Here is a 25,855-nt window from a genome sequence, read left to right on the forward strand (position 1 = left end):
AATATGGTCATACTTCCTGGTTCTAGTAAGGACTCTATGCTACATTTTGGACCAGCTAGAGTTTGTTTATTAAGCCTACGATGGCAACCACAGAGTAAAGCCCCAGATAAAAGAATGGTCCTAGTGCTGAGCCTTGCAGTACTCCCTACTGATCTTGTAATCGATATGATACCTCTTCATTTACTAACACAAACTGATGACAGTCAGATAAGTACAATTTGATCCATGCCAGTGCAATTCCACTAATGGCAATGTAATTTTTGAGTTTATTCAAAAGAATATTGTAGTCGATAGTATCAAATGCAGCACTAAGGTCCAGTAACACTATTAGGCCGCATCCACACGAAGCCAGAGCTTTCCCTATCCGATCATTTTTTTTTGTTTTTCCTCATCTCACGAAATATCTGCGTACACACGAAACCACTGAAACTGACTCAAAACGATGTAGTATACATGCCAGATCAGTATGTGGCACTGTAATTCTGCCACAGAAATACACTAAAAACGGAGAATAAGACTTGGAGCATGTGCATAAACCTTGCACGCTGTATACAAACTTTAATAAAGCATAGTAATAAAGCTTTACTTTAGTAAAGCTAATAGGCTCAGTAGCTTCTGTGGCACGAACACAAGCATGTAGTCCGCCATTGTTGTTGCTCATGCTGTTACGTGAGGTAGCGGTGTCTGACTAGAGTTGAGACAACGTTCTATTCAGAGTTGAGACAACGTTCTATTAACAACGAGTTGAGACAATGTTCTATTAACGTTATATTCACGCAGATTTAATCCCTCATTTCTTTCATTAAACTTCTCTCTTCACCTTCTTTGAAACTGTATCAAATGCCCTTCTTGAAAAAAGAAAAAATTCAGTGAGCTTTACCATTCAAAATTATTTATAAAACATTACATTCACTCCTAAGAACAGGTACATCTATGGGCAAGTTAGAATGTTAGCTTAGCACGACAACAAAACACAACAATTTGAGATTAAAACCATGTTTTTGCTCCAAACTTAAAAGTCGAGTGTTTTAAATAATCTTCTGTGATCTGATGTGGCTTCGGATCAAAAAATATACAGTCAAACCAAAAATTATTCAGACATTTTTGATATTTTTGATACATTTTTACTAGTGGGTGCAGGATACTATAGTTCATTTATGTAAGTGAGGATAGCAAAATAAAGTAAACTGTGACATATTATACCCAAAAATTCTTCATACAGTGGACTAACAGTAAAATTTATAAAAAATTTGGAATCAAAATTTATTCAGACACTTTGACCTGACCATGTTTTGCTTAAGTGTTATCTGACATAATTTTTTTCTGACACAGTTTAACTCTGAGATCTTGTCATATACAAACTATAGTGAATAAACTGTATTAATGAATGAAATGTTCAAGGTGTCTGAATAAATTTTGGTTTGACTGTATTTTTTTATGGTAGGCCTATTCTGCAAATGTGAAAAGCTATGTCGATTAGCATTGCATTATAAATATAATCTATTATTATGAAAATACCCGACATGGCATGAAGAACACAGATTCTATATATCGTCGCAACCATATATCGTCGCAATTGTGTATTTATTGTCTTCAAAAGTGTCTATCTGCATGTTATATTCAGTACGTCCCAATTTGCGTACTTGTGCACTATTCTATGACACTTTTATGTACAAATAGTGCAAGTAGTGCATTCACACAGAAAATTCCAAAAAGAAAAAGTGCACTTTAAATACCCGGATGATGCTCTAAATGAACAGAAAATACAAAGTGTAGAATGTTGGACACTTCATGCACTCAGCTGTCGCAGCTTTAATTACGTTGTGGGGAGAGAGGGGATCAGACTTCGATGTTGAATGACAAAATAAAAATAAACAAATAAACAAAATACACTACATGGATGAGTGCATGGTGCATAAGTGCATAGTGTATAGTGCATCATTTGGGATGCAACTAGCGATCTCTGGAAGCCTCTGTTATTTCCTGGAATGTCACATGATATGCCTGTTCTTCACATGTGCACAGAGCGCCCTCAAGGCCCTTTCACACTGAACGCGATGCGAAAAAGCGAGGTGAATCGCGGAAGAACGGACCTTTCACACCGAACGCGAAACGACTGATCATCTTCTGCTAATTCACACCTGCACGCTAGGTGGCACCGATCAACAATGTATTTGTCCTTGTGTGTGTCTCATATATGGCTTTAACATCGTTCGATGCATAATATGCAGCGTTAAATTAAAGATGAATAAAGTTTGGTACTTCATTAGAAACACAAACTATCTATAATGCTTACAAGAATACATCATAAAATATAATTAGAGGTACAATTAGCATCAAGCTACATTTCAAAATTTATATGATTATTAATGTCTTTGCTCAAAACGCATTTTAAACCATCATCAAGTCATTGTAATAACTTCTGATATGACCTAAAGTGGGTTTTGATTCAATAATGGGCAGACATGCATTCTTTGTACGTTTTATAATGGATTGAATGCTATATCTGCTTATCATTTGTCATAAACATAATTTATTGTTATAAAAAATACCATGAGCTGCATAAAAAACACACAGAAAACATCGTCATAATCATGTTTATTTGCCTTCTATTTTATCTGTAGAAAAATATTTCTCTCTCATTTTTTTATATACGGAAGAGCAGGAGATATTACATGATGATTGACAGATCTAAATCATGCTCTCATAATCATAACACTTATGCACATAATGATCACATAATACAGTGGAAAATGAATAGAAATGATATTCTGTATAAAGAACATGTGAGAATAAATCTGTTCTCAGGTCGGAACAAAATCCTCACTTTTTCACATCGCGAATGTTCGCACCCAGTGTGAATAGCCTCAATTAAAGAGTGTCATCGCGGCGAACATTCGTGCCGAATTTCGCGCTCAGTGTGAAAGGGCCTTCAGGCTGCCAGTATGAATTGAAAACACAGTACATCAGAGTATCCAGTGCTCATAATGATTACAACAGCGCATTTTGGGTAAAAATTCAATAAATATTACTCCTCTGTATAGAAATTTGACAAACATATGAGAATCCATCAGTATTTCTCCAAATGTGCATGCTTTTGAGCTAAAAGCTCTGAGGGATGTTGTTTTGTCAAGCGTTTTCATGACGAGGAATTTTTTCTCAATGTGGCTGATGCTCATATTTCAAAGAAAAGTTATCGATTCCGTTTTTCTCCTGACGCATATTAACAAATTACGGTCACTATAAGATTTTGAGAGTAAAACAGAAGTCAAAAATTGAAGCTTGAGTCTTAGATCTTTTTAATGATGTATAGTTTGTCAAGACAATTACATTACATCTAACAGTAACTTTGAGCTAATTTAACCCTCAAAGACCCAAATATAGAAAGAAAAAAAACTTGAATTTTTTTTGTCACCTTTTACATGTTGTTGTAGGAGACCTCTAATGCAGAAATAAATGAGTTTTTACATTTTTGACATTTTAGTAAGTTTTTAGGGGAATGTTTAACTATTGCAATGTTGGGCCTGTGGGGTAGCAGAATTTCAGTGATTTCATTCATAGAACATCTAAGGGTTCATTTGCAGGGTGTGCTGCTTATATAGCCCCATAACAGTAGCATATATATACATTAATAATCACACAATATTAATTGGACAAGTCATATTTTTATGAAAAATTATTTATTATAAAAAAAATGTTCAGATTATATTTACAAAAACTGATGAACTGAATGAAAACTTTGGCATGTATGTGATTTAGCTCTGTTCATAGCCATATTCAATTATGATAGTCCCAAAGGCAGTTCTTATCCTCTGAGAAGCAGAGGTGGGCATTACTCTTGCTGCAAAGTATTTTGGTGTATACTTTACAACAGTGTCTGCAGCATCCTCTATTTTGTTCATATCTTCTGACAAACTTTCGGAAATACTCCCGTGGGGTATGAAGGGAGACAGCATCATATATCCTGATGATATCCTGATCTGAAAAATCAGTGTTGGGACTGATAAAATCCTTTTGTGATGGGGCATGATCTGTTCTTGAATGACTTGATTTTGTTGGCATAATGTCCACATAATGGGTGGTCACTGGGTTTTTCTTTTCCAGTTCACAGGCATCTCCACATTCCTCTTCATCACTTGTATCAGAATCCATTTCAAAGTCACTGTTCCTGTTTTGGATGGCATCAATGACATCATAATTTGGTAGATAACATGATCTTTCCTGGCTGGTGGCATTCTGAAATGGAAAAAAGCAATGGTTATTTTCCATATCCCAATCATACTTAGACATTTTAAAGAATTCACACATTCCACAGAATTCACACATTACATTCTGGCTATCTTATTGTGCCCTCTACTTATAGCATTGATACAATAGCATTGATACCCCCCACATTCCAGAACATTATCACCTGTCCCTCATGCAGCAAGCAGATATTTGGGCAAACAAGCAAAGCCCAGAAAAGAAAACAGGGCCAGTTAAAGGGTTAGTTCACCCAAAAATGAAAATTCTGTTATTTATTACTCACCCTCATGGCGTTCCACACCCGTAAGACCTTCGTTAATCTTCAGAACACAAATTAAGATATTTTTGTTAAAATCCGATGGCTCAGTGAGGCCTCCATAGTCAGCAATGACATTTCCTCTCTCAAGATCCATTAATATACTAAAAACATATTTAAATCAGTTCATGTGACTACAGTGGTTCAATATTAATATTATAAAGCGACGAGAATATTTTTGGTGCTTTAAAAAAAATAAATAAATAACTTATATAGTGATGGCCGATTTCAAAATACTGCTTCAGGAAGCTTCGGAGCATTATGAATCAGCGTATCGAATCATGATTCAGATCGCGTGTCAAACCGCCAAACTGCTGAAATCACATGACTTTGGCGCTCCGAACCGCTGATTCGACACACTGATTCATTCAAAATATTTTGGGCATTTTACTTACTTGAATCTTTATTTATCCAGTCCACTAAAACATGATGATGTGCTTCAAGGCAAGATCGCAGGTTGTGTGAGTTCATGACCAGTTGAACAGGCCTATTCACAAAATATTCCACCCAATAGCATTACAAGGCTGAACAATAGGACCTATTAGTTGTGTAAATGTGGTCTTAGAGAGAAAAAACATCTGCAGGTTTATTTTAGAAGAGATAAAATTGATGTTGTAATATAACAACAGTGGGCCTTACAGGGTTAAACAAAGAAGCTTCAGTGCGTTGGCGTCCTCATGAAGGTTAACGGGTATAATGAGAGGGTTAAAGGTAGGGTAGGCAATTTTGGAGACAACTATTAAAAAAGGTTCAAACATTCACTGATGCTCCAGAAGGAAACACGATGCATTAAGAGCCGGGGGGGTGAAAACTTTTGAACAGGATGATTCCCATTTAGTACTGTCCTTCTGAAGCAACAGAAGATACTTGCATGTTTCCCGAAAGACAAATGAAGTACAATTTACCAGCTATTTTTTTGTCTTGTGGACTATATGTAAACATCTTTTATGTAAAATATCTTACTCAGGACAGTACTAAATAAAAAATTAAAGCTGCAAGCAGCATTTATCGGGGTTCATGTATTTTAAGACCTTTATGCTATCTATGATGTTAGGGTCTAGGCCGACACAAAAGCATATAAGATTTATAGGCTTTTGGGTACATTTGTTGATGGCCATTTTCTTAATGATCCTGTTATGGCTATCCAAATGGTAAAGTTCAACAGTTTTTGATAATTATTGACCTAAAAAATCTAGAGAATTGTACTGCAGTGATTTTGAGGTTGAGTGAAATACCTAGGACCTTAAGGCAAAGTTACAGAGAATGAGAAGATTCAACATATGCGAAAGTCCTCATAGACATTCATGGCACCTTCGACCAAGACACTGCATGCCAATTTTCAAGTCAGTTGGACTAACGATTGCGTAGTTGTAGTCATTTTCATGTTTTTTCTTGTTATAGCATAGCTATTTATATATTGTGTAGATGTAGTGGTTTTCATGGTTTTTTTCCTATTACAGTGCCACCAAGAGGCCAAATGCTACATTTTTTTATTGTGACCTCGGACTGAACTTCGAACCATGTTTGGTGAAAATATCTCATTGCAATCAAGAGATATAACCATTTTAGTCAAAGGCAACTGCCTACTTCAAACATTTTGGCGTTCTGTTGGGAACCTGAATCACCAATCGAAATTCTTTTGATAACTTTTTGCCATGAGTGTTTTTAGATGATGCATGTCATGCAGGTCTCTAGATGATGTATATCAAGTTTCGAGTGAATCGGACAAACTGCTATTGTTTACACTCTTATTCATTCAACACATAAATTATTTTTCTTCAATAAGCCACCTTCATTTAATTAATAAAACAATTTGGGCATATATTTTTGCATGTTTATTAGTTAAGTTTATAGATATTTTACTGGTTAAATCTGTGTACAACAGTGGTTCTAAAGCAGGGGGCCCCAATAAGTCTTAACATTATTTTAATTTAGTTATATTAACATAATCTTGGAGCTAAAAAGGTTGAGAACCACTGGTATAGATCAGTCTAATATGCATCCATGATGACACTCACTCAAGCTGCATCAACCAGTTATTGTCTCAGACCATTCCATTTATTCTGTAAAATAAGTCTAAGTTGCCATGCAGCATTAATTATATTTTACAATCAATTCATAATTGTAATAAATTATTGTTTTTGTGTGTGTGTGTGTGTGTGTGTGTGTGTGTGTGTTTGTTTTGTCTTCTTCTTTTTCTTAACTTTGCATCTGTGTGTTCTTCGGAGTTTGTGTAACCACTTTCATTCCGTACATAAAAACTTTAACCACTTTCATTCCGAATGAGAAAGTCCTTTACTGAGAATAACGATGCTGACCATTGATGACAGAAAAATGTATTCCCAACAACAGCTATTAAATATATCTGGAACTGTCTTTGATCCACAATGGGTTTAAGATCAATAAAAAGAATACTGATAATTTTATAACTTTGGCTGTTGTTACAGGCTTATGGTCGAGACCTGATGGAGGCGCAGGACTGGTGTAGAAAGTACATGCGATCAGGTAATGTGAAGGACCTGACGCAGGCCTGGGACCTGTACTACCACGTGTTCCGCAGGATCTCCAAACAGCTGCCACAGGTCTGCCAACAGTGTTTCCTAATGGTGTAGTGCTCAGAATAATCATTAGATCATCTACATCAGCCCTTAGCAATATCATAAATCATCATGTTGTAAAAGTTAACATTTTTACAGTTTTATTTTGGATTGAGAACAAAAAATATGAGTACATGCTTACAATGATTAAAAACTATAAAACTCACTAGAGGCCTATGTGATGTTGATGAACTCAGAGCAGGTGAACTTTGGAAAGCGGATTTTCAGAATGAAGACTGACTTTGAAATTACCAGATTTTATATTTTGTTGTCATATATTTCTGACAGTGATAAGATGTCAGATGTGAAATCATATAAAAGAGCTGTACTTTTAAAATGAACCTCTTCTGTCAGAATATAATTGTTATGCATATGCATTGATGCATATTGCTTTGTCCACAGCTCACTTCTCTAGAGCTTCAGTACGTCTCACCTAAACTGCTTATGTGTCGTGATCTGGAGTTGGCTGTGCCTGGAACATATGACCCTAATCAGCCAATAATACGTATCCAGTCCATTGCTCCCTCACTGCAGGTCATCACCTCCAAACAGCGGCCACGCAAACTCACCATAATGGGTAAGAGCCAAATAAAAATTTGCAGTTTTGCATAGGCTGCAAATTTGTCTTTAATACTATGAGCAAAGAAAATGGTCAACAAATGACACAAATACACAATTCTACATCTGATCAGGCTCATGGCTTGCTCTGAGCAATGGCTAACTATACTGTTTGTCTGCCAGTTTATCTTATCAAACTGCCTGTTGAATATATTCACATACATTTCAATGCAAAAATAAAACAAAAAATGAAAGCAAAGTGAAGTAAATTAAATATACGTGAGAAATGAGAATATGTTTCAATGGCATGTCTTTTTTTCTTTCTTTTTTTTTTTTTAACCCCATCTTGTGATATTTGGCAAGGGCTCCACAGGTCCTGGTTTAAGGGATAGTTCATCCAAAAATAAAAAATTCTGTCATCATTTACTCACCCTCAAGTAGTTCCAATCCTGTATGAATTTCTTTGTTCTTCTGAACACGAAGGAAGATACTTGGAAGATAACCAAACAGATTTCGGCCCCCATTTACTACCATAGTAGGAAAAATAAATACTATGGAAGTCAATGGGGGGTGAGATCTGTTTGGTTACTGACATTCTTACAAATATCTTCCACACACATACATCTTTGTTGTAAATGTCAATGCATGTATAGCAGTTAAGTTTGATATGGAGAGACAAAGCTTTCTCTGTTCTCCTCTGCACCCTGCAGGTAGCAACGGTCATGAGTTCATGTTCCTGCTGAAGGGTCATGAAGATCTACGGCAAGACGAGAGGGTCATGCAGCTTTTTGGCTTAGTGAACACTCTACTAGCTAATGACCCAGCCTCCTTACGCAAGAATCTAAGGCAAGTCTCTTGCATTCATGCATCAGAGCATCTCGGACAGTGTCATTCTTTAAAACAAATTATATCAGGCAAACAAGACAAAGCTAAATCAAATAATATATTGATATTGATCTTCATTGATATTCTCTCTTTATGTATTTTCTCTGAAATGGCTTAAAAAGATCTCTTTTTTTGGTCAGTGGAATCACTAACTGTCATTGTCAAGTAGATTCAGAATGTTTGATGCAAGAAGTGCAATACAGTATAAATTAGTAGTTGACCGATTTGCAGTATTATGTGTCGGCCACCATTTGGCATTTTTAATCACTGACACATATGAAAACATCTTACTGCCCTTCAGGAAGATGAGATATTATATATTTTTCAAAAGACAAAATAATAACAATTTACACAGACCATTATGTTCAAAGTTAACATAGCTTAAAGTCCGTGTAAAGCAATATTAAATATGTGTTCTGAGTTTGTCACAACACAGAAAAAATAGTTATTAACCACCTAGCCAAATTTGATAAAAATAATATAAAATGATAAAAAAAAAAAAAGCAAAGTAAATAAAGTAAGTTATCGAAATCTTGAACAGTATTCTCTGCTCTCAAACGCTGGGGTTGTGTCCACTGTCTGCGCTTAAACTGCAGCCAGTCACATGAAAGGTTACACTCTTTGGTGGGCACGTACCGCCGACAATGGCACCAGATGTCGGTGGGATGGGAGGATGAAGGCCGGGACAGGAGATAGTCAGCGTGGGAAAGTGTAAAAAGCTGGATCTCATCATCATATAGCCAATGCAGGCTTCAGTGGGCAGCTTCACTACTCAAGGCAAAGCAGGGACTCATTCTTACAATCATTGGTCATCAAGGTAGCTGCACACCATAATAAAAGAAACCAAGGCAATGTGAATTTTTGAACTGGGTAGTTTGTGTAACTTCAGCTATATATGGATTATATGTAAACATGTTATATGAAATGGCTTATTCATATGGTGGTACTAAATAAAAAAAAATGACCCCATTTATTTTTTTTAAATGACAAATAGCTTGCAGATTCTGCAACAACTCTTCAAAATTTTGAGCGCAACTGCATATTTTCGCTAAAACATTTTAATAAAAAATCCCATGCAAGGACTTTGAATTGATTCCATGAAGTGGAAAGTTTAAAAAGATTCCCACAAATGAACTGAACTGAATTTGCCAACATTAATGTTTAACGTTTTTAATCAGATATGGCATTACTTTCTCTCACTTTTGGCTGCCCCCATTAATGGTCGCCACAGCGGATCATCCACATATTTATTTAGAACAGGTTGTACACCAGATGTCCTTCCTGATGCAACCCAGCACTGAGAGTGCACTAACTCATGAAACCCTAGTGCTGGGATGCAGTCACACACTCCAACACTCACTCTTATGGGAAATTTAGTATGTCCAGTCCGCCTAACCTGCAAGTCTTTGGATTGTGGGGGAAACCAAAGCACCCGGAGGAAACTCATGCTAACACGGAGGGAACATGCAAACTGCACATAGACAGGCCTGATACTCAAATTGAGGACCTTCTTGCTGTGAGGCAACAGTGCTACCTACTGAGCAGAGATTGTATTACCTCCTCAAGTATTGGCACTTTTGGAAAATATGAGCAAAACTTGTATGCTGTTGATCTGTTGCTAACCTAAAAAATCTTAAAGATCTTAAAAATATATATCCTTGTAATCAAAATTATTGAACCCCCCTGACCTACAAGACATTCTGGTTTTGTGAACAAAATTATATGAAAACGCTTCAACCAAGGCATCAGTAAACCGATAGAATGTTCATTCATACACATTTGAGTGAATCTGAAAATGTGAAGTTGAGTTACTGAGTTCAAATGAAAAAGAAAAAAATAAATTGGTTCGAAACACATAACATATATTCATCCCCAAAAAAGTCAAATTTTGGAGAGAATCATTTACTCTTTATAACCTCAAATAAACTGTAGATGTGCAAAATAATAGAGTCATTAGATAAACTTTGGAATGAACCAATTTAATGTGTCACCTCCAAGAATACAAGAACACCCATTTTTGTCCTCCCAGTCTCCGTCCCCCATGTCCATTTCAAAACATCCAGCTTATCAGATGTGCTTTGAGTTTGAGTTTCAGTCCAACACCATTCCGCATCTTGGCGCAGGAGCTGACGGATAGGAGATGTTATCTCACTGTAACGATGTATGAAATTTTAGAGATAATTGGTCATGCCAAGAACTATTTCACATGGCTGTCCAGAAAAGAGCTGTTCCATGCATCTCTAAATAAATTCACTTCCAGTTGAAATCCCGTATGGGAGTTAAAATATTTACCTTCCGAACAGGGTCATAAATTTTGTGAGTTTCAGTGATTTCTCATGGGATTTGCTAGAATTCACATCTTGCATCTAGAATGCTGAAGACCTTTGCCTTTAGCACATCAGCAATCACTTGCTCTACAGTCTTTAATCTTATTAAGATGCACAGAGTCAATGCATATGTGTACTGTACCATCCTTTTTGACTGCAGCTGCCAAGGCAGACACCTAAGGGGTAGCCTTCTCCACTGGCAAAGTAATGCCCAGTCTGGCCATCCTTTCCAACTCTTGTGCAACTTTGTCTTTCATGTCTGTTTTCAGCTTGACCTGACAGAAAGTTGTTAAAGTTATTGAGAGAGTGGTAAATAGTTCATCAGGTTTTTGCCCCATGATATTGAATGCATGTCCATTATTATTTTCTGTTCCATCAAGCATATCTTATCAAATTTCTTGGTAACACTTTACAATAAGGTTCATTAGTTAACATTAGTTAACTACATTAGTTAACATGAACTAATAATGAACTGCACTTCTGCAGCATTTATTAATCTTTGTTAATGTTAATTTCAACATTTACTAATACATTATTAAAATCTTGTTAACATTAGGTAATGCACTGTGAATTAACATGAACAAACAATGAACAACTGTATTTTCATTAACTAACATCAACGAAGATTAGTAAATACAGCAACAAATGTATTGCTCATGGTTAGTTCATGTTAGTTAATACATTAACTAATGTTTAACTAATGTACCTAATTGTAAAGTGTTGCCAATTTCTTAACACATCTGGATCCTCTTTGTCCTAACCCATTTGAAAGTAAAATGACTCTTATTTATCTAGCGCATCCAAACCAGTCAAATTGAGGAGTGTGAAATCTTGCATCTTTTTGGATTTGTCAAAAAGTCCTGCTTTGCTGTACATTTCCCATTCCCTCTTGAATTTAAATTGTTAGCGATGCCATTAAACACAAGCAGTTCTTCTACAGTTTTAATGTGTCACCTCTAAGAATACAAGAACTCCCACTTTCATCCACCTTTGATTGAAAAATAGCCCCACAAAATCAAAGATCCACCACCATACTTCACTGTAGGGGATGAGGTACTTTTCTGCATGGCTATCTTTCTGTGTACAGCAACGCATCTCCAAAAAGCTATATTTTAGATATATTTTTTAAATAGATGTTGAGCTATTTTCGTACAGCATTTCCTAATTTGTGCAGCCTTTATCTTACAAACAGTAACTGTTTTGTTCTTAGGTCTTTCCCACAGTTATGACTAAAGGAATTTGGCCTACTTAGCCCAATTTACTTACTTTTTCAAAACTTATTAAAAAATATCACCCAGCCCTATAGGTAGGTAGGTAGGTTATGATGATATAATTTTTGTGGCTAATGTTTTGAATATGTTTCCTTTAATGAATGTGTCTTTGAACAGTATTCAGCGCTATGCTGTGATCCCACTTTCCACCAACTCTGGTCTGATCGGCTGGGTACCTCACTGTGACACGCTGCATGCACTGATTCGAGACTACCGAGAGAAGAAGAAGATCCTACTCAACATTGAACACCGCATTATGCTTAGGGTAACATGTCTTAAGCATGAAAATACAGCTTCCTGTTTGCCTTTAAAGTCATAGTCAGAATTGACCAATATTATATTATTATATATTACTATTATTACAAAACAATGAATATGTTTGTCTTTAATGTCTTTAAACAATACGGTGACTGGGAATGGACAGTTCACTTAGTTTTGTTGGGGCCAACACATAACTCATCAAATGTCATAGCATGTTGAGGCTACAAAAGTTGGAATGTTTTGGCTTCACTTTTCAGTATGTGTGGTAAACAAACCTGCCTAAACAGAGCAACCTGGGATTTTAATATATTGCATTGCATTTATTTTTATTAAGTTTCATGGGTTTTTTTTTTTTTTTTGTTATTCCTTAGACTATTTAGATCAATACTTGATGATCAAGCAATATTCAGAAACATGTGCAGTTGTATTATTTTTATGATTAACTTTTATTAGACTGTAGAAGATTGATTGGTAATAGGCATATTATTTTTAAAATGGGAGAAACAACTGCCTATTTCAAATTTGTACAGTGTTAAAAATATTGTTCAATTAGCTGACACAACTTAAGAATTTGCGTTAGAATAACTTCCCCAGATTTAACTTGATGAGATAACTCAAATATCCAAGTTGTCACTTAATACAACTTTACATTTTAAGTTGACAATTTTTTTAGTGTACAGAATGCAATGACTTTTTTATCATCAGAACAAAATTAATAAATTTTAACTTGCAACGTTACAAATTAAAATAAACATCAAATTAAAATGTATAATCAAGACAAAATTACAAAAATAAGGATGAATGATGTTTGAGAGGTAACACGTCTTATTCTTACCAATAGTAAGAATAAGACGCATATACATAATTGCATATACAATTCAATAATATGAATATAATAGATTTAATGCACCTTTGAACATTACAAAGAAACTGTGCTTTAACGGGAGCAAATCCATGAACGTGGATTATGCCTGGAGGCTAATTCTGTCATGTGACACCAAATTTTTTTGTGTTGAAGCCCTTTTTCTTGATAAAAGTCAAACTAATTTTTGCAACATTTTAAGTATTGATATAGAATTTATGCACTAAAGTTAAATAAAAAAAATATTGTGTTCGACATTATTATAAATATAACTATTTCGAAGCGCTAAACCTTTTTTCGCAAAAAAAAAAAAAAATCCTTAGATGGAAACCTGGCTAGTGAGGCATGAAATAAAATAAGTCATGAAGTAAACACTTTTATCAAAAACAAACTTTAAATTCAAAGTTAAATTCTAAACCGTGAGCTTTAGACACCCTGTACATTGACCATCATGCGGATGCATCATTTGGCATAGTGCAGGAGGAAGTGAAGAACTGAAGAAGTAAAACTGATCTCCAAAATAACTCATTTAATGAAATTGTTTGCTAAAACTGTCATTTATGTTAGATGGCCCCTGACTATGATCACTTGACTCTCATGGAGAAGGTGGAGGTGTTTGAGCATGCCGTGAACAATACAGCAGGAGACGATCTGGCAAAACTGCTCTGGCTTAAGAGTCCCAGTTCAGAGGTTCGCATTCTCTTCTCTCCTTTTCATCAAAAAAACTTTTGTGTTGTATATTAGGCATATGGTCGTATTAGCTGTGATCAGAGTCCATTCCAGTCACTTCATATTAAACTTTCTGCAGCCCTCTACACTACGAGTAAATCACTCACACATGTGACTAGATTTTGTGCTGGGCAACTAAATCATGTCTGTCATTAGCCACTGGCTAATAAATTGTTAGATTTCACTCGCCATCAATTGAGTTAGAGGCTTAGAATATGTTTTAGTACAGATATATTTTCACTGCATGTTTTGTCTTATGACCACTTAGAGCACCTACACTAGAACACTACTGAGTGTTTGATGGAATGTATAAGCTTATTTATTTAATGAGACATTTAAAATTTAAATAAAGAAGGAATTTGAGATTTTGTACGATAATACCGATAATTAGGCAGTGTTTTGCTAAGTGTGATTTTGTGCTGGTATATTGGCTGGCCTGTTGTGGACAGCTTACTCCCAAAGATTTTCATATTCTTCATTTTCTGTGTGGTGGTTTGTTTACAGCAGTGAAAGAAATTAACTTTTCCACTACGTACACCCTTAAACTGATTTCCGAGGGATTTTTACCTTTATAATGGCAATTTTTTTATTAGATGTATGTATCATGTATTGTCAAATTCTTGCATTTATTCAATGAATTAAATTAGAATAATAATAAGGAACTATAGGCTGTCACCAATCAAATGAAATCAGTATCAACAAAATCCACTTTTGCTGCTTCTGTGCCACTTCTGCAGTCCACCTAAAGCAGGATTTAGATGTATTTACACTGCAATTACAATTGCATAATTAATGCTATGAGATTAAAAATAATATTTTGAACATTGAAATATTACTTTTAAAAAAATAAATAAATAAATAAAATGATACTAATGAAACTTAAACCACCAGTAGGTGCTGCAAAGCACTTTCGTTAAATTGAATCACCCAGTAATTAATCCAACAGATCCATTCAAATGAATGATTCATTCACCCATAAAGCAAGTGATATAAAAGTTTGGTTAAATATTGGTTTGGTTAAAAAAATTACTAGCCAATGGCCATTCTTTTGCCGATGTGTCTGTAGAGGGTTGCACTACTGAATAGAGCTATGACTTCATGAAGTGCCCTGGAATAGACATGCAGTAAATTGCCTGAAATCTGCCAAAAACACATCTGGGTCATATCACACCCCAAAATATGAAATAAGAAATAGACGAGTTTCTTGTATACAAACAATACTGGATGCGCTCGCATTTAGGGGGCAAAACCGCTAAGGAGTCTTATGCCGGAAAAACGCTTAACGTGGCTTAATGTACTAAGGACAGTGATATTAACAGACCAAACTCAGTAAACATTATACTAATAAACCATACTATGTACAGAAAAGCAGTTGAGCCCAGAATATGAAAGCAGTTCATTTAATTACACATTGTGTTTTCCTCCCATAGAAAACCGTTATAAAGAAAAAGCTTAACGTCGCTTAATGTAGCCTACTAATATTAAAAGATAGTGATATAAAAAGATCAAATTCTGCACAAACCAATGTTTCTGTATAGTATGCTTTATTAGTATGGTATTTACTAAGTTTGGTCTTTTAATGTCACTGTCTTAGTAGGCTACGTTAAGCCACGTTAAGCGTTTTCTTTATGGGAGAAAAATGCTTAATTAAACGTGTTGCTTTCATATTCTGGGCTCATCTGCTTGTCTGTACATAGTACGCTTTATTAATATGGTGTTTACTAAGTTTGGTTGGTCCCACTTTATATTAGGTGGCCTTAACTACTATGTACTTACATCAAAAAATAAGTACAATGTACTTATTGGGTTTATATTGAATTGGAAAACACTTTTGCTGCTATTGAGGTGGGATATGGGTGAGGTTAGGGAAAGCTTTGGTGGTATGGGTAGGTTTAAGGGTTGGGGTAAGGTGTAAGGGATGGGTCAACAGTGTAATTATAAATGTAATTACAGATGTAATTACATGCAGGTGTTTTTAAAATATAAGTACAATGTAAAAACATGTATGTACACAATAAGTGCATTGTATCAAATGATTAATTTAAATGTAAATACATAGTAGTTAAGGCCACTTAATATAAAGTGGGACCGTTTGGTTTGTTAATAACACTGTCTTAGTAAATTAAGCCACGTTAAGCTTTTTCACGTTAAGCATTGTAGAACGTCCCATTATGTCGAGTTCTGCATGCACCTCACGGGAGGTAACAGTCATTTATGCTGAGAAAAGAGGTAGATGCAAATCTCTGCAGGTAGCCTACAGCATCTGTTCTGCCAAATTATTACCATTAATGAGCCCCACAAAGAATGTTATATCATTTTTAAACAGTACTTGGATACATGCAATTCTTGGCATGTAACGTTATGCAGAACTCGACATAACATCTGTAGAAGATTGTAACGTTAATCAACCATTAACGTAGATTTCGCATTGTTTGTAAATTCTTGTTGACTCAGTAATAAACTGCCATTTCAGAGTTGGATCGTTTGTTTCATTTGCATATTAATATAACATGATGTAAAACGTTAGCTCACTAATAGGCTAAGTTATAATGTTAGTCATCAGGTCTAGAATGAAATTGTCCAACTAAGTTTGCTAATCATAAAAACCTGACATACCCTGTGAATTTATGAACTTACCTGGTTTTGTTGGTTGTTGAGCCTTTCTATCCTAAATGTTTACGACAAGGCTATACACACGACCCACCACATTTGAAAGAAATTTGATACTGTAAACATACTGTACAAGACATGAGACCTGTGACAGCTAGCTAGGTGTGTGACAGTGAGGAAATGGCTAGCATCAATTACTTTGGAAGCCTAGGTAGCGTGGACTCCGCCGATTATATTAAGAAATTCAGTCTCAGTAATGGTGAGACAATTGCTTTCTGCCCCCTAGTTGTGCGCGCATCTCTGTGATGACGTTGCACAGAAACCCGTCTATAGAAAAAATTATATAGGAAATAACTGTAAATTGTGCATAAACAACATGAATCCAATTTTAGTACCAAATTTAAGCATTTCATTTCATTACCATAAATACAGAAAATTTGTATTGTGGAAAAAATGTGCTATGTCCAGACAGGATTATTTTAATTTATTTAATGTATTACAGTAGTGAAAATTACATTTCTTCAATGTAACATTAGGCTTTATTTACAATTTGTAAAATATAGTTTTGTTTGATTTTGGCATGAAATTTGCCCTGGACATTTGATCAAGAGATTTGGCATTATACTGAGTGGTGAAAATTATGAAAATAAACAAGAAAATCTGAAATCTTGCTATTTTATTTCACAAATAAAGGGAATAGTTAAACTGTGCGAATTTTCCTCATTTATTTTCATATGTTTCGTTTTGATCCTGCGTCTCTTGGAGATAATTTTGATGTGTGTACTTTTTCCCTCTTTTCTAGTAGTGAAATGTATGCCATTGTAGATACCATTGTATCTACAGAAATGTGTTGTTTCAGGAATTAAAAAATGATAAAATTAAGATACTATCAGTTATTTATGCATTATTTTATTATTTTAATTTATAAAATAAAAAAAATGGGTTTACATAGCTTTCCTCTTTATACAGGTTTGGTTTGACAGGAGGACCAACTACACCCGCTCACTAGCTGTCATGTCCATGGTTGGTTATATCTTAGGGCTCGGGGACAGGTACAAACTGAACTGAAATTAGTGCATTTTATCAGCACTTATCAAACTAGTTTATTCATTATTTATTAGATTGTGCATAATCTTTTTTTCCTCCAAACACAGACATCCTTCCAATCTAATGTTGGACAGGCTCAGTGGAAAGATACTACATATCGATTTTGGGGATTGTTTTGAGGTAGTTTTTCTTAGAAACAACAAAAATTAAGCAACATACAGTAGATTTGTTTGTTTATAACTGAAATTTTGTTTAATATTTTAAGGTTGCAATGACCAGAGAAAAATTTCCTGAGAAAATACCTTTCAGATTAACCCGGATGTTAACCAATGCCATGGAGGTAAGATGGTCACTTGCATGTGAGTGTTTGGAGTGTTAAAGCTTTAAAAGCTTTTTCACCTTGTCTTTACTAGCTACTTTTCATAACTGGTAATTTTTTATAAAGATCACTATAAAACTCATTTTGTTCTATTCTTTAGCCAAAAGGGTTTAAATTCTCTGTACATAGATTGACATATCCAGACCACTATGTCTGCGATTACTCAGATACACTATGTCACTCCAGGTAAAGGCTGCAATACACTACATGACTTTTGCCAAGATTTTTGCCATGATTTGTAATTTAGAGGAGTCAACGCTAGTTGTGGAAATTTATAGCCAGTCTGCAGATTTTGTGCAGTCGGAGTTGACAGATTTCACTGAAAATTGCATAGTATATAATGAGCACACATTTTTTTGGCTTCAGACTATGATTCCATCCAGTTAGAGGATGTCGAACATTTTTGATATTTTGAGCTGATTCTGTTTTCATTTGCCATACGGCTCTTAACAACAAGCCACATGTTTCTGAGTTTGTTGTCTTATGAATGACTTGAAAGTATGTGAGTATGTGATCCTAATAAGTAATTTAATAAAAATAGTAAAAAGAAGAATCCTACAAAAACAAGCAAATTATTTTCCAAATAATGACAATCACAACCACAAAATTCTCTCTAAATACTAGGGGAGAAAAGGTGATCCCCAAATCTGAAAAGGTGAACCCCCATATCCCCAATCTGAATCTACTGATATCCGACACATAATTTACCCCACATATTTTTACACATTTTAAAATATTTTCATCCATCAAATATTAATAAAGCACACATTTCATGTTATCACTGTTTTCAATAAAATTCAATACAACCTGTGACTGTGGAATCTTTATCATGACCCCCTGGAGAAACATTCAAAACCACTGTTTATTGATGCAAGTGAGGGAGCATACAACTTTTACACCTCAATTATAAGCTGAGGTACCCAAACTTTATACCAAACTATGCATAAAAAACATAGGGCACAAATTTATGATCATATAAGAGTCATAGAAACAGATATGTTATAATTATTTTAAATGAAATTTTAAACAGCCTACCCAAACACAAAAGACAAAACATGAAAAAGGGTTGCAAGCAGGGCACCACCTGTAGCTCTACCTAAAAATCCCCAAGTAATTTTACTCCATGACAGCAATCACACCAAATATAACCATTGACTCTAATGAGGGGAAAAAAAACTACACTGGTTGCACTGTTTGTTTTTGCTTGCAGCTTGCGAGGACAACCAATAGAAAACGTGTTTTCTTGCCATTATTTTGTGTTGCATTTAATTTAGACTGCAAACACATTCACAGCTAAGGCAAAATACAATTTCGTTTGCTGTGATGTTGGAGATTCAGCAGATGCCGTTATACATTGGTACTTAAAACACAGATATTCTAGTATTCGATCAAAAGATGGCCCTAGACACATCCAAAGATGTCTATGCTAAGCCTCAGATATCCATTTACTTAACCCCCTGCATTGTCCATTGTGCTTAAATTACATTCACTATCTTTATGGCTGAAAAACAGATCATGTTTCCTCTCAGGTAACCGGACTGGATGGTAACTACCGTATTACATGCCACACAGTGATGGAAGTACTGCGTGAACACAGGGACAGTGTCATGGCTGTGCTGGAGGCCTTTGTCTATGACCCATTACTCAACTGGAGGCTTATGGATAGTAAGCACACAACTTTTCCTCATTCAAAAGAGTAAAGACCCCAATATACTTACGGCAAAGTTCTTTTTCGTTCTTTGTTTAGGGGCAAAATGAAGTTCAAAATATGTGAGCAGTGATATACTGTTATCGAACATCTGATGCTGCCCACACTGCTAAGAGCGGCGTTTAGATGAATATGTAAATATGTGCTGCACGCAAGCCTTTTTTTATAGAAAGCATTTTTTACAGCAAGCATAAGAAGGCATAAGAAAGCATCTGATCATAACAACATGGGTATGTTAGCACGAGTTCTGCAAATTAGCACTCCAGTAAAGTCATGTCACGTTTATTTATATGGCATTCTATTCAATAGATTGCTTAAAAGCAAGTAGCTTTGCAGTATCAAACATAAAGAACAGTGTCAGTGCCTTATTTTATCAGAAGCACAACTTCATTTTCTACTATAGAGCAGCTATCCAGTGTGTTCATGTTCTCACCCACAGAAATCTTACCTCGACAGACTCAAAAGACGAAATGAGAGAAGAGTTCTGCATGAAAGAAGGCGGAGCCTCAGCGCACACCTCCTATTACGTTATCGTCACGGACCAATGATAGTACAAAGGTGTTTTGCAGCTGGAGCGAACTTTGAGAGTTCGCTTTGGCAAGCTGTTTCGAACTTCGTTTTGGCCTGATTTTGTTCGAAATGTCGTCACATCAGTTCATCCTTCGATTTCGTTTGAAGTATATCAGGGCCTTTAAACATACTAGAACCACACAATCCTGCTGTGGATTCATAAACTTCAGGGGGAAAAAAACAGACTGCTAATATACTTTAGGGAAGTTGACCTGCTGTGTGACTTGCTATACTCCATCTAAAACTTTTTTAAAAAGGATTTTTCAAGGTTCCCTTTCATAGTTTACTCAATGCCCACTCAATAACCTCTCTCTCATTCTCTATGTCGACTACTATAAATGTGGTAGTTAACATAGGGGATATTGCACTGTAGTGATTTTGGATTAGCCTCACACGGGGCACCATACATGTAGTGATTTTGGATTAGCCTCACATGAGGACACCACAAATGTAGTTAGTCTTAAATATTAATATTAATATTTTGTATTAATATTAATATTGAGTCAGATAATTCCTTCCAATATTTCAGGGCACCAGTTAGGATTCTCACCTTGACAATAAAGAACAATCATGAAAGATTATTGACTGAATTAGAATTTAATAAATTGGAGGAAGTTTATCATTTGACCAATCTGAAGGATTGACAGAATCTGACAGAAACTCAGAACAAGGGTTTGTTCACTTGGGAAAACTTTTATTCCTTTCCATTGGGGAGGGGATTATTAATCCCCACCTTTCCTGATGTGGTGATGTGATTGGGTCACAGCATTCCAGGTGTTCGTCCCTTAACACGCCCACCTTTCATCCTGTGAAACTTGTTGTATTGTCCCAAAATACACAGTCACACTTTCCTGGATGAGTAAAAGGACATATAGGACATGTTCCTTACAGTATTCCTGTCCATTGTTGGTGATTTCAAGCCAATATGTTTAGAAAATGCCTTTCTTTCTGAGCATTTCTTTGTTCTTGCTGTGCTCTAGCCAGAACCGGTTTGGCAGCCCTAGGAGTCCATGGTCATTTACACCTTGAACTCAGACATGGAGGGCTGAGGTGAACAAAGGCAACTCGTGATGAGATTAGCCTTTGATCAATAGGCCGTTGATGTCATCTTTCCTGTCCTCCACCTTTGGCAGTCCTGATTACAATAGTCATTTAGTTGTCATTGAGAGTCTTATCAAAGTCTTTTGTATTAATCAAAGTGGGACAAAAGAATGCCTGTTGTGAAGCTCTGGTGCCATCACATCTGTTGTTCACTACAGCTACACTACACCAAATTGCACATTCTCCTGTCCTCTGTGTTCTGCATTTCGGACGACAACAGTCAAACTGTGCATTATGAACGGCAAATGTATTGCTTGTGGTCCGCACAGTTTCCACTTTGGAGCATTGGAGTTTTGCCTTAGTCCATGTGATTATAACACTGTGGTTAAAACAGGTTGGGTTGTGATTCTCACACTCTGACTGGAGACCTCTGATATACACACTGCCAGGCGACCAGTATCATCTTAATGGGCCTTAAGTGGTCAAAGCCATCCGCATCATCCGCAGGCTTCAGCCGTGAAACTCCTCACACCTCTCTCAGCTCAGTTGGGAGCGTAGCGGCTTCTGCCAAATGTGTCTTATGTTCTTCGAACTGTAGAGAAAGGTATGCCATCCAATTTAAGTGCTCTACGAGTGATTGTCTACTACTTGTGTCCCGTCATTTTGCTTTTGTCTAAATCCATTCAAACAGGGTGAGGCATTCCTGTAGAAGAAGCAGATATGTAAATGCGAAGGTCATCATCATAACAGGGTAGTTTAGACTATGACAGCGAATAATGTGATTGAGTAGTTTTTAGTAGTTGAGGGAAGATCCAGATCAAATGGAGCAGTTTCTTGGGTAAGCAATGGGTGAAGATTACAGATAAACAGGCTAAGAAGGTCTAATTGACAGGTAGAAGAACTAGCTTTTGTAATTAAGTCACTCACAGACAATGGACTGGTAAAATTGAAGCTAGACAGAACTGTAATGTCGCTGTCGATGTTAAACACTCTCACATGCATGTTTGTACAGCCATCTGTAAAGATACCAGTAGACATGGATACAATGGATACTTGTGTCATCATGGAATAAATGAAATGCTTATACATTACATCACTCCTTTTTTATTTAGCAAACACTATTATATTTTAATACAATTCAAACAAAGTACTCTATAATACACAGCAGGGACTTTAGTTTATGATAACAAATATTAGTATACGTTAATCCCAGAGAACGTCTCGGGTTACAACTGTAACCCTGGTTCCCTGAGAACAGGGAACGAGACGCTGCGTCCTAGAACGCTTATGGGGAACGCCCCTGTGTGACAGGTGTCTGAAGCAATAGTCGAATCACGCCAATCCTATTGGCCAGCGACATAATACTAGCGTGACCAGAAAGTATATAAGGGGCGCCTAGAGAACATGTCATCCGCTTTTCATCTGAAGCTTTTTATCTTTTCCTTCTTTCCTTCCTCTTTTATACCATTTGTTCTTGTCTGTCTATCTTGCGACCTGTTTTAGATATGTGCTTCCAAATTCCCACTATTACTATCACTCATAAATCACAGGCCACACGTTGGAGGCAGTGCAATCATAACAACCTGCGTATTTTACCCATGTCATCTAGTACATTACTTTCAATTTCTATTGGTCTCTGGAATTGTCAATCTGCTGTAAACAAAGCAGACTTCATTACATCTATTGCTACTCATTCAGGTCTCCATCTCATGGCTCTGACTGAGACATGGATCAAACCAGAGGACACTGCCACACCGGCAGCCCTCTCCTCTAATTTCACTTTCTCTCACACCCCACGCCAGATTAGGAGGGGTTGTGGTACTGGTCTGCTTTTGTCCAATAAATGGAAGTTCAGTCCTTTACTAGCTCTCTGTGACAATAGCTCATTTGAATCACATGCAATTACCATCACCTACCCTGCTAAAATCCATGTTGTAGTGCTTTATCGTCCCCCAGGTCAGCTAGGTAACTTCTTGGAGGAGTTAGATGTGTTACTCTCACCCTTCCCTGAGGATGGTACTCCTCTGCTAGTACTTGGAGATTTCAACATCCATCTAGACAAACCTCAGGCTACTGACTTCCACACTCTGCTTGCCTCATTTGATCTCAAGTGAGTCTCTACTACAGCTACCCACAAATCAGGTAACCAATTGGACCTCATCTACACACACTGCTGCTCCACTGATGATACACTGGTTACTCCACTACACACCTCAGACCATTTCCTCATCACTTTTAATCTCAACCTGACCCCTAACTCAACACATGTTACTTTTAGGCGAAACCTACGCTCGCTCTCACCCTCCCACCTATCCTCTTTGGTCTCATCCACACTTCCTCCCCCTAATCAGTTCTCATCATTGGACACTAACAATGCTACTGACACTCTTTGCACCAGCCCGCCCCACCCCCTCTGCCTCCTGGCTATCCAATGTTCTCCATGAGCATCAGTCTAGACTAAGGGCTGCAGAGAGGAAGTGGCGCAAATCTAAAGATCCTACTGATCTTAGCTTCTATCAGTCACTCCTTTCTTCTTTCTCTACAAATGTCTCCAATGCTAAAACCACATACTATCACAATAAAATTAACAATTCTACTGATTCCTGCACACTTTTCAAAACTTTCTCTTCTCTTCTTTGCCCTCCTCCCCTCCCTCCCACATCAGCTCTTACAGCTGATGACTTTGCCACATTCTTCACACATAAAATAACAGGGGCCAATTCTCCACACCACATACTGACAATAACATCTTAATGGAAAACACACAAATTCTCCCCTCCTTCTCTATGGCTGCCTCTCTGAGGCAGATGTTTCCAAACTCATCCTTTGCAATCACCCTACTACCTGTCCGCTCGACCCTATTCCCACTCATCTTCTTCAGGCTATCTCCTCCTCAATTGTACCTGCACTCACTCACATTATCAATTCTTCTCTTCACACTGGTACATTTCCCACAGCTTTTAAGCAGGCTAGGATTACACCACTGCTTAAAAAGCCCACTCTGAATCCAGCACTTTTAGAAAACTGTAGACCGGTATCCCTTCTTCCATTCATTGCGAAGACACTTGAGAGAGTTGTGTTCAACCAAATGTCTACATATCTCACACAGAACCGCCTCCTTGACAAAAACCAGTCTGGCTTCAAGAGTGGCCACTCAACTAAGACTGCCCTGCTCTCAGTTACTGAAGCCCTGAGACTGGCACGAGCAACTTCAAAATCATCGGTACTCATCTTGCTGGATCTGTTTGCTGCTTTCGACACAGTTAACCACCAGATCCTCCTGTCAACCCTCATGTCGAAGGGCATCTCAGGAACCGCACTCCAGTGGTTCGAGTCTTACCTCTCAGTTAGGTCCTTCAGGATATCTTGGAGAGGTGAGGCATCATCTTGCTACTGGGGTACCTCAGGGCTCAGTGCTTGGACCACTTCTCTTCTCCATCTACATGTCTTCACTAGGATCTGTCATTCAGGAACATGGTTTTTCCTATCACTGTTACGCTGATGACACACAACTCTACCTCTCATTCAAACTAGATGATCCGACGGTTGCTGGTCGCATCGCAGCCTGCCTGACAGCCATTTCTGCCTGGATGAAGGACCACCACCTTCAACTCAACCTTGCAAAAACGGAACTGCTTGTGGTCGGTGCCAACCCAACACTTCATCATAACCTTTCCATTTAACTTGGGTCATCAACCATAACTCCTTCCAGGATGGCCAGGAACCTTGGAGTGGTGATGGATGATTGTTTAAGCTTCACAGGTCATATTGCTACAACGTCCCGGTCCTGCAGATTTGCCCTGTACAACATTAGGAAGATTAGACCCGGAGCATTCCACACAAATTCTTGTCCAAGCTCTTGTTTTATCCAGACTGGACTATTGTAATGCTCTCTTGGCATGCCTTCCAGCATGCACTGTCAAGCCTCTACAACTGATCCAGAATGCTGCAGCAAGACTGTTCTTTAACGAACTGAAGAGAGCGCATGTCACACCTCTCTTCATCAGTTTGCATTTTCTGCCTATAGCTGCGCATATCCAATTCGAGGCTCTAATGTTTGCCTACAGAACATCCACTGGCTCTGCACCACTATACCTAAACTCACTACTTCAGACTTATGCGCCCTCCAGAAGCTTGCGTTCTGCAAGTGAGCGGCGTCTTGTGGTGCCATCCCAAAGGGGCACAAAATCACTCTCACGGACCTTCTCCTGGTCTGTTCCTGGTTGGTGGAATGACCTATTTGGACCTGAGTCTTTAGCCATTTTCAAAAAACTGCTAAAGACATATCTTTTTCGTCAACACTTGACCCAGTAATATTAGCACTTTTTATTTATATTTTACTTTTCTTTTTTTCTATTCTCTTTCTCCATCTATTTGCATATATATTTTTAAAAAAAAAACCTTGCTACGAGCACTCTACTGATGAAATTGTGACTTGACACAGCACTT

At 36.9% G+C, this 25,855-nt stretch overlaps 1 protein-coding gene across 2 annotated transcripts in view; it reads left to right on the forward strand.

Moving 5' to 3' along the window:
• Positions 1 to 25,855, forward strand: part of mtor (mechanistic target of rapamycin kinase) — a 272,554-nt gene that overhangs the window by 224,684 nt on the left and 22,015 nt on the right. For both annotated transcript variants that reach the window (XM_051903439.1, XM_051903440.1), the window contains 9 exons: positions 7,009 to 7,143; positions 7,561 to 7,735; positions 8,427 to 8,562; positions 12,317 to 12,464; positions 13,890 to 14,012; positions 17,631 to 17,713; positions 17,816 to 17,888; positions 17,974 to 18,048; positions 19,617 to 19,752. In XM_051903439.1, the coding sequence (XP_051759399.1) occupies positions 7,009 to 7,143; positions 7,561 to 7,735; positions 8,427 to 8,562; positions 12,317 to 12,464; positions 13,890 to 14,012; positions 17,631 to 17,713; positions 17,816 to 17,888; positions 17,974 to 18,048; positions 19,617 to 19,752 (1,084 nt within the window). The remainder of the gene's footprint in view (positions 1 to 7,008; positions 7,144 to 7,560; positions 7,736 to 8,426; positions 8,563 to 12,316; positions 12,465 to 13,889; positions 14,013 to 17,630; positions 17,714 to 17,815; positions 17,889 to 17,973; positions 18,049 to 19,616; positions 19,753 to 25,855) is intronic.

Source organism: Ctenopharyngodon idella, chromosome 8 (genome assembly GCF_019924925.1).
Source record: "Ctenopharyngodon idella isolate HZGC_01 chromosome 8, HZGC01, whole genome shotgun sequence".
Classification (NCBI taxonomy): domain Eukaryota; kingdom Metazoa; phylum Chordata; class Actinopteri; order Cypriniformes; family Xenocyprididae; genus Ctenopharyngodon; species Ctenopharyngodon idella.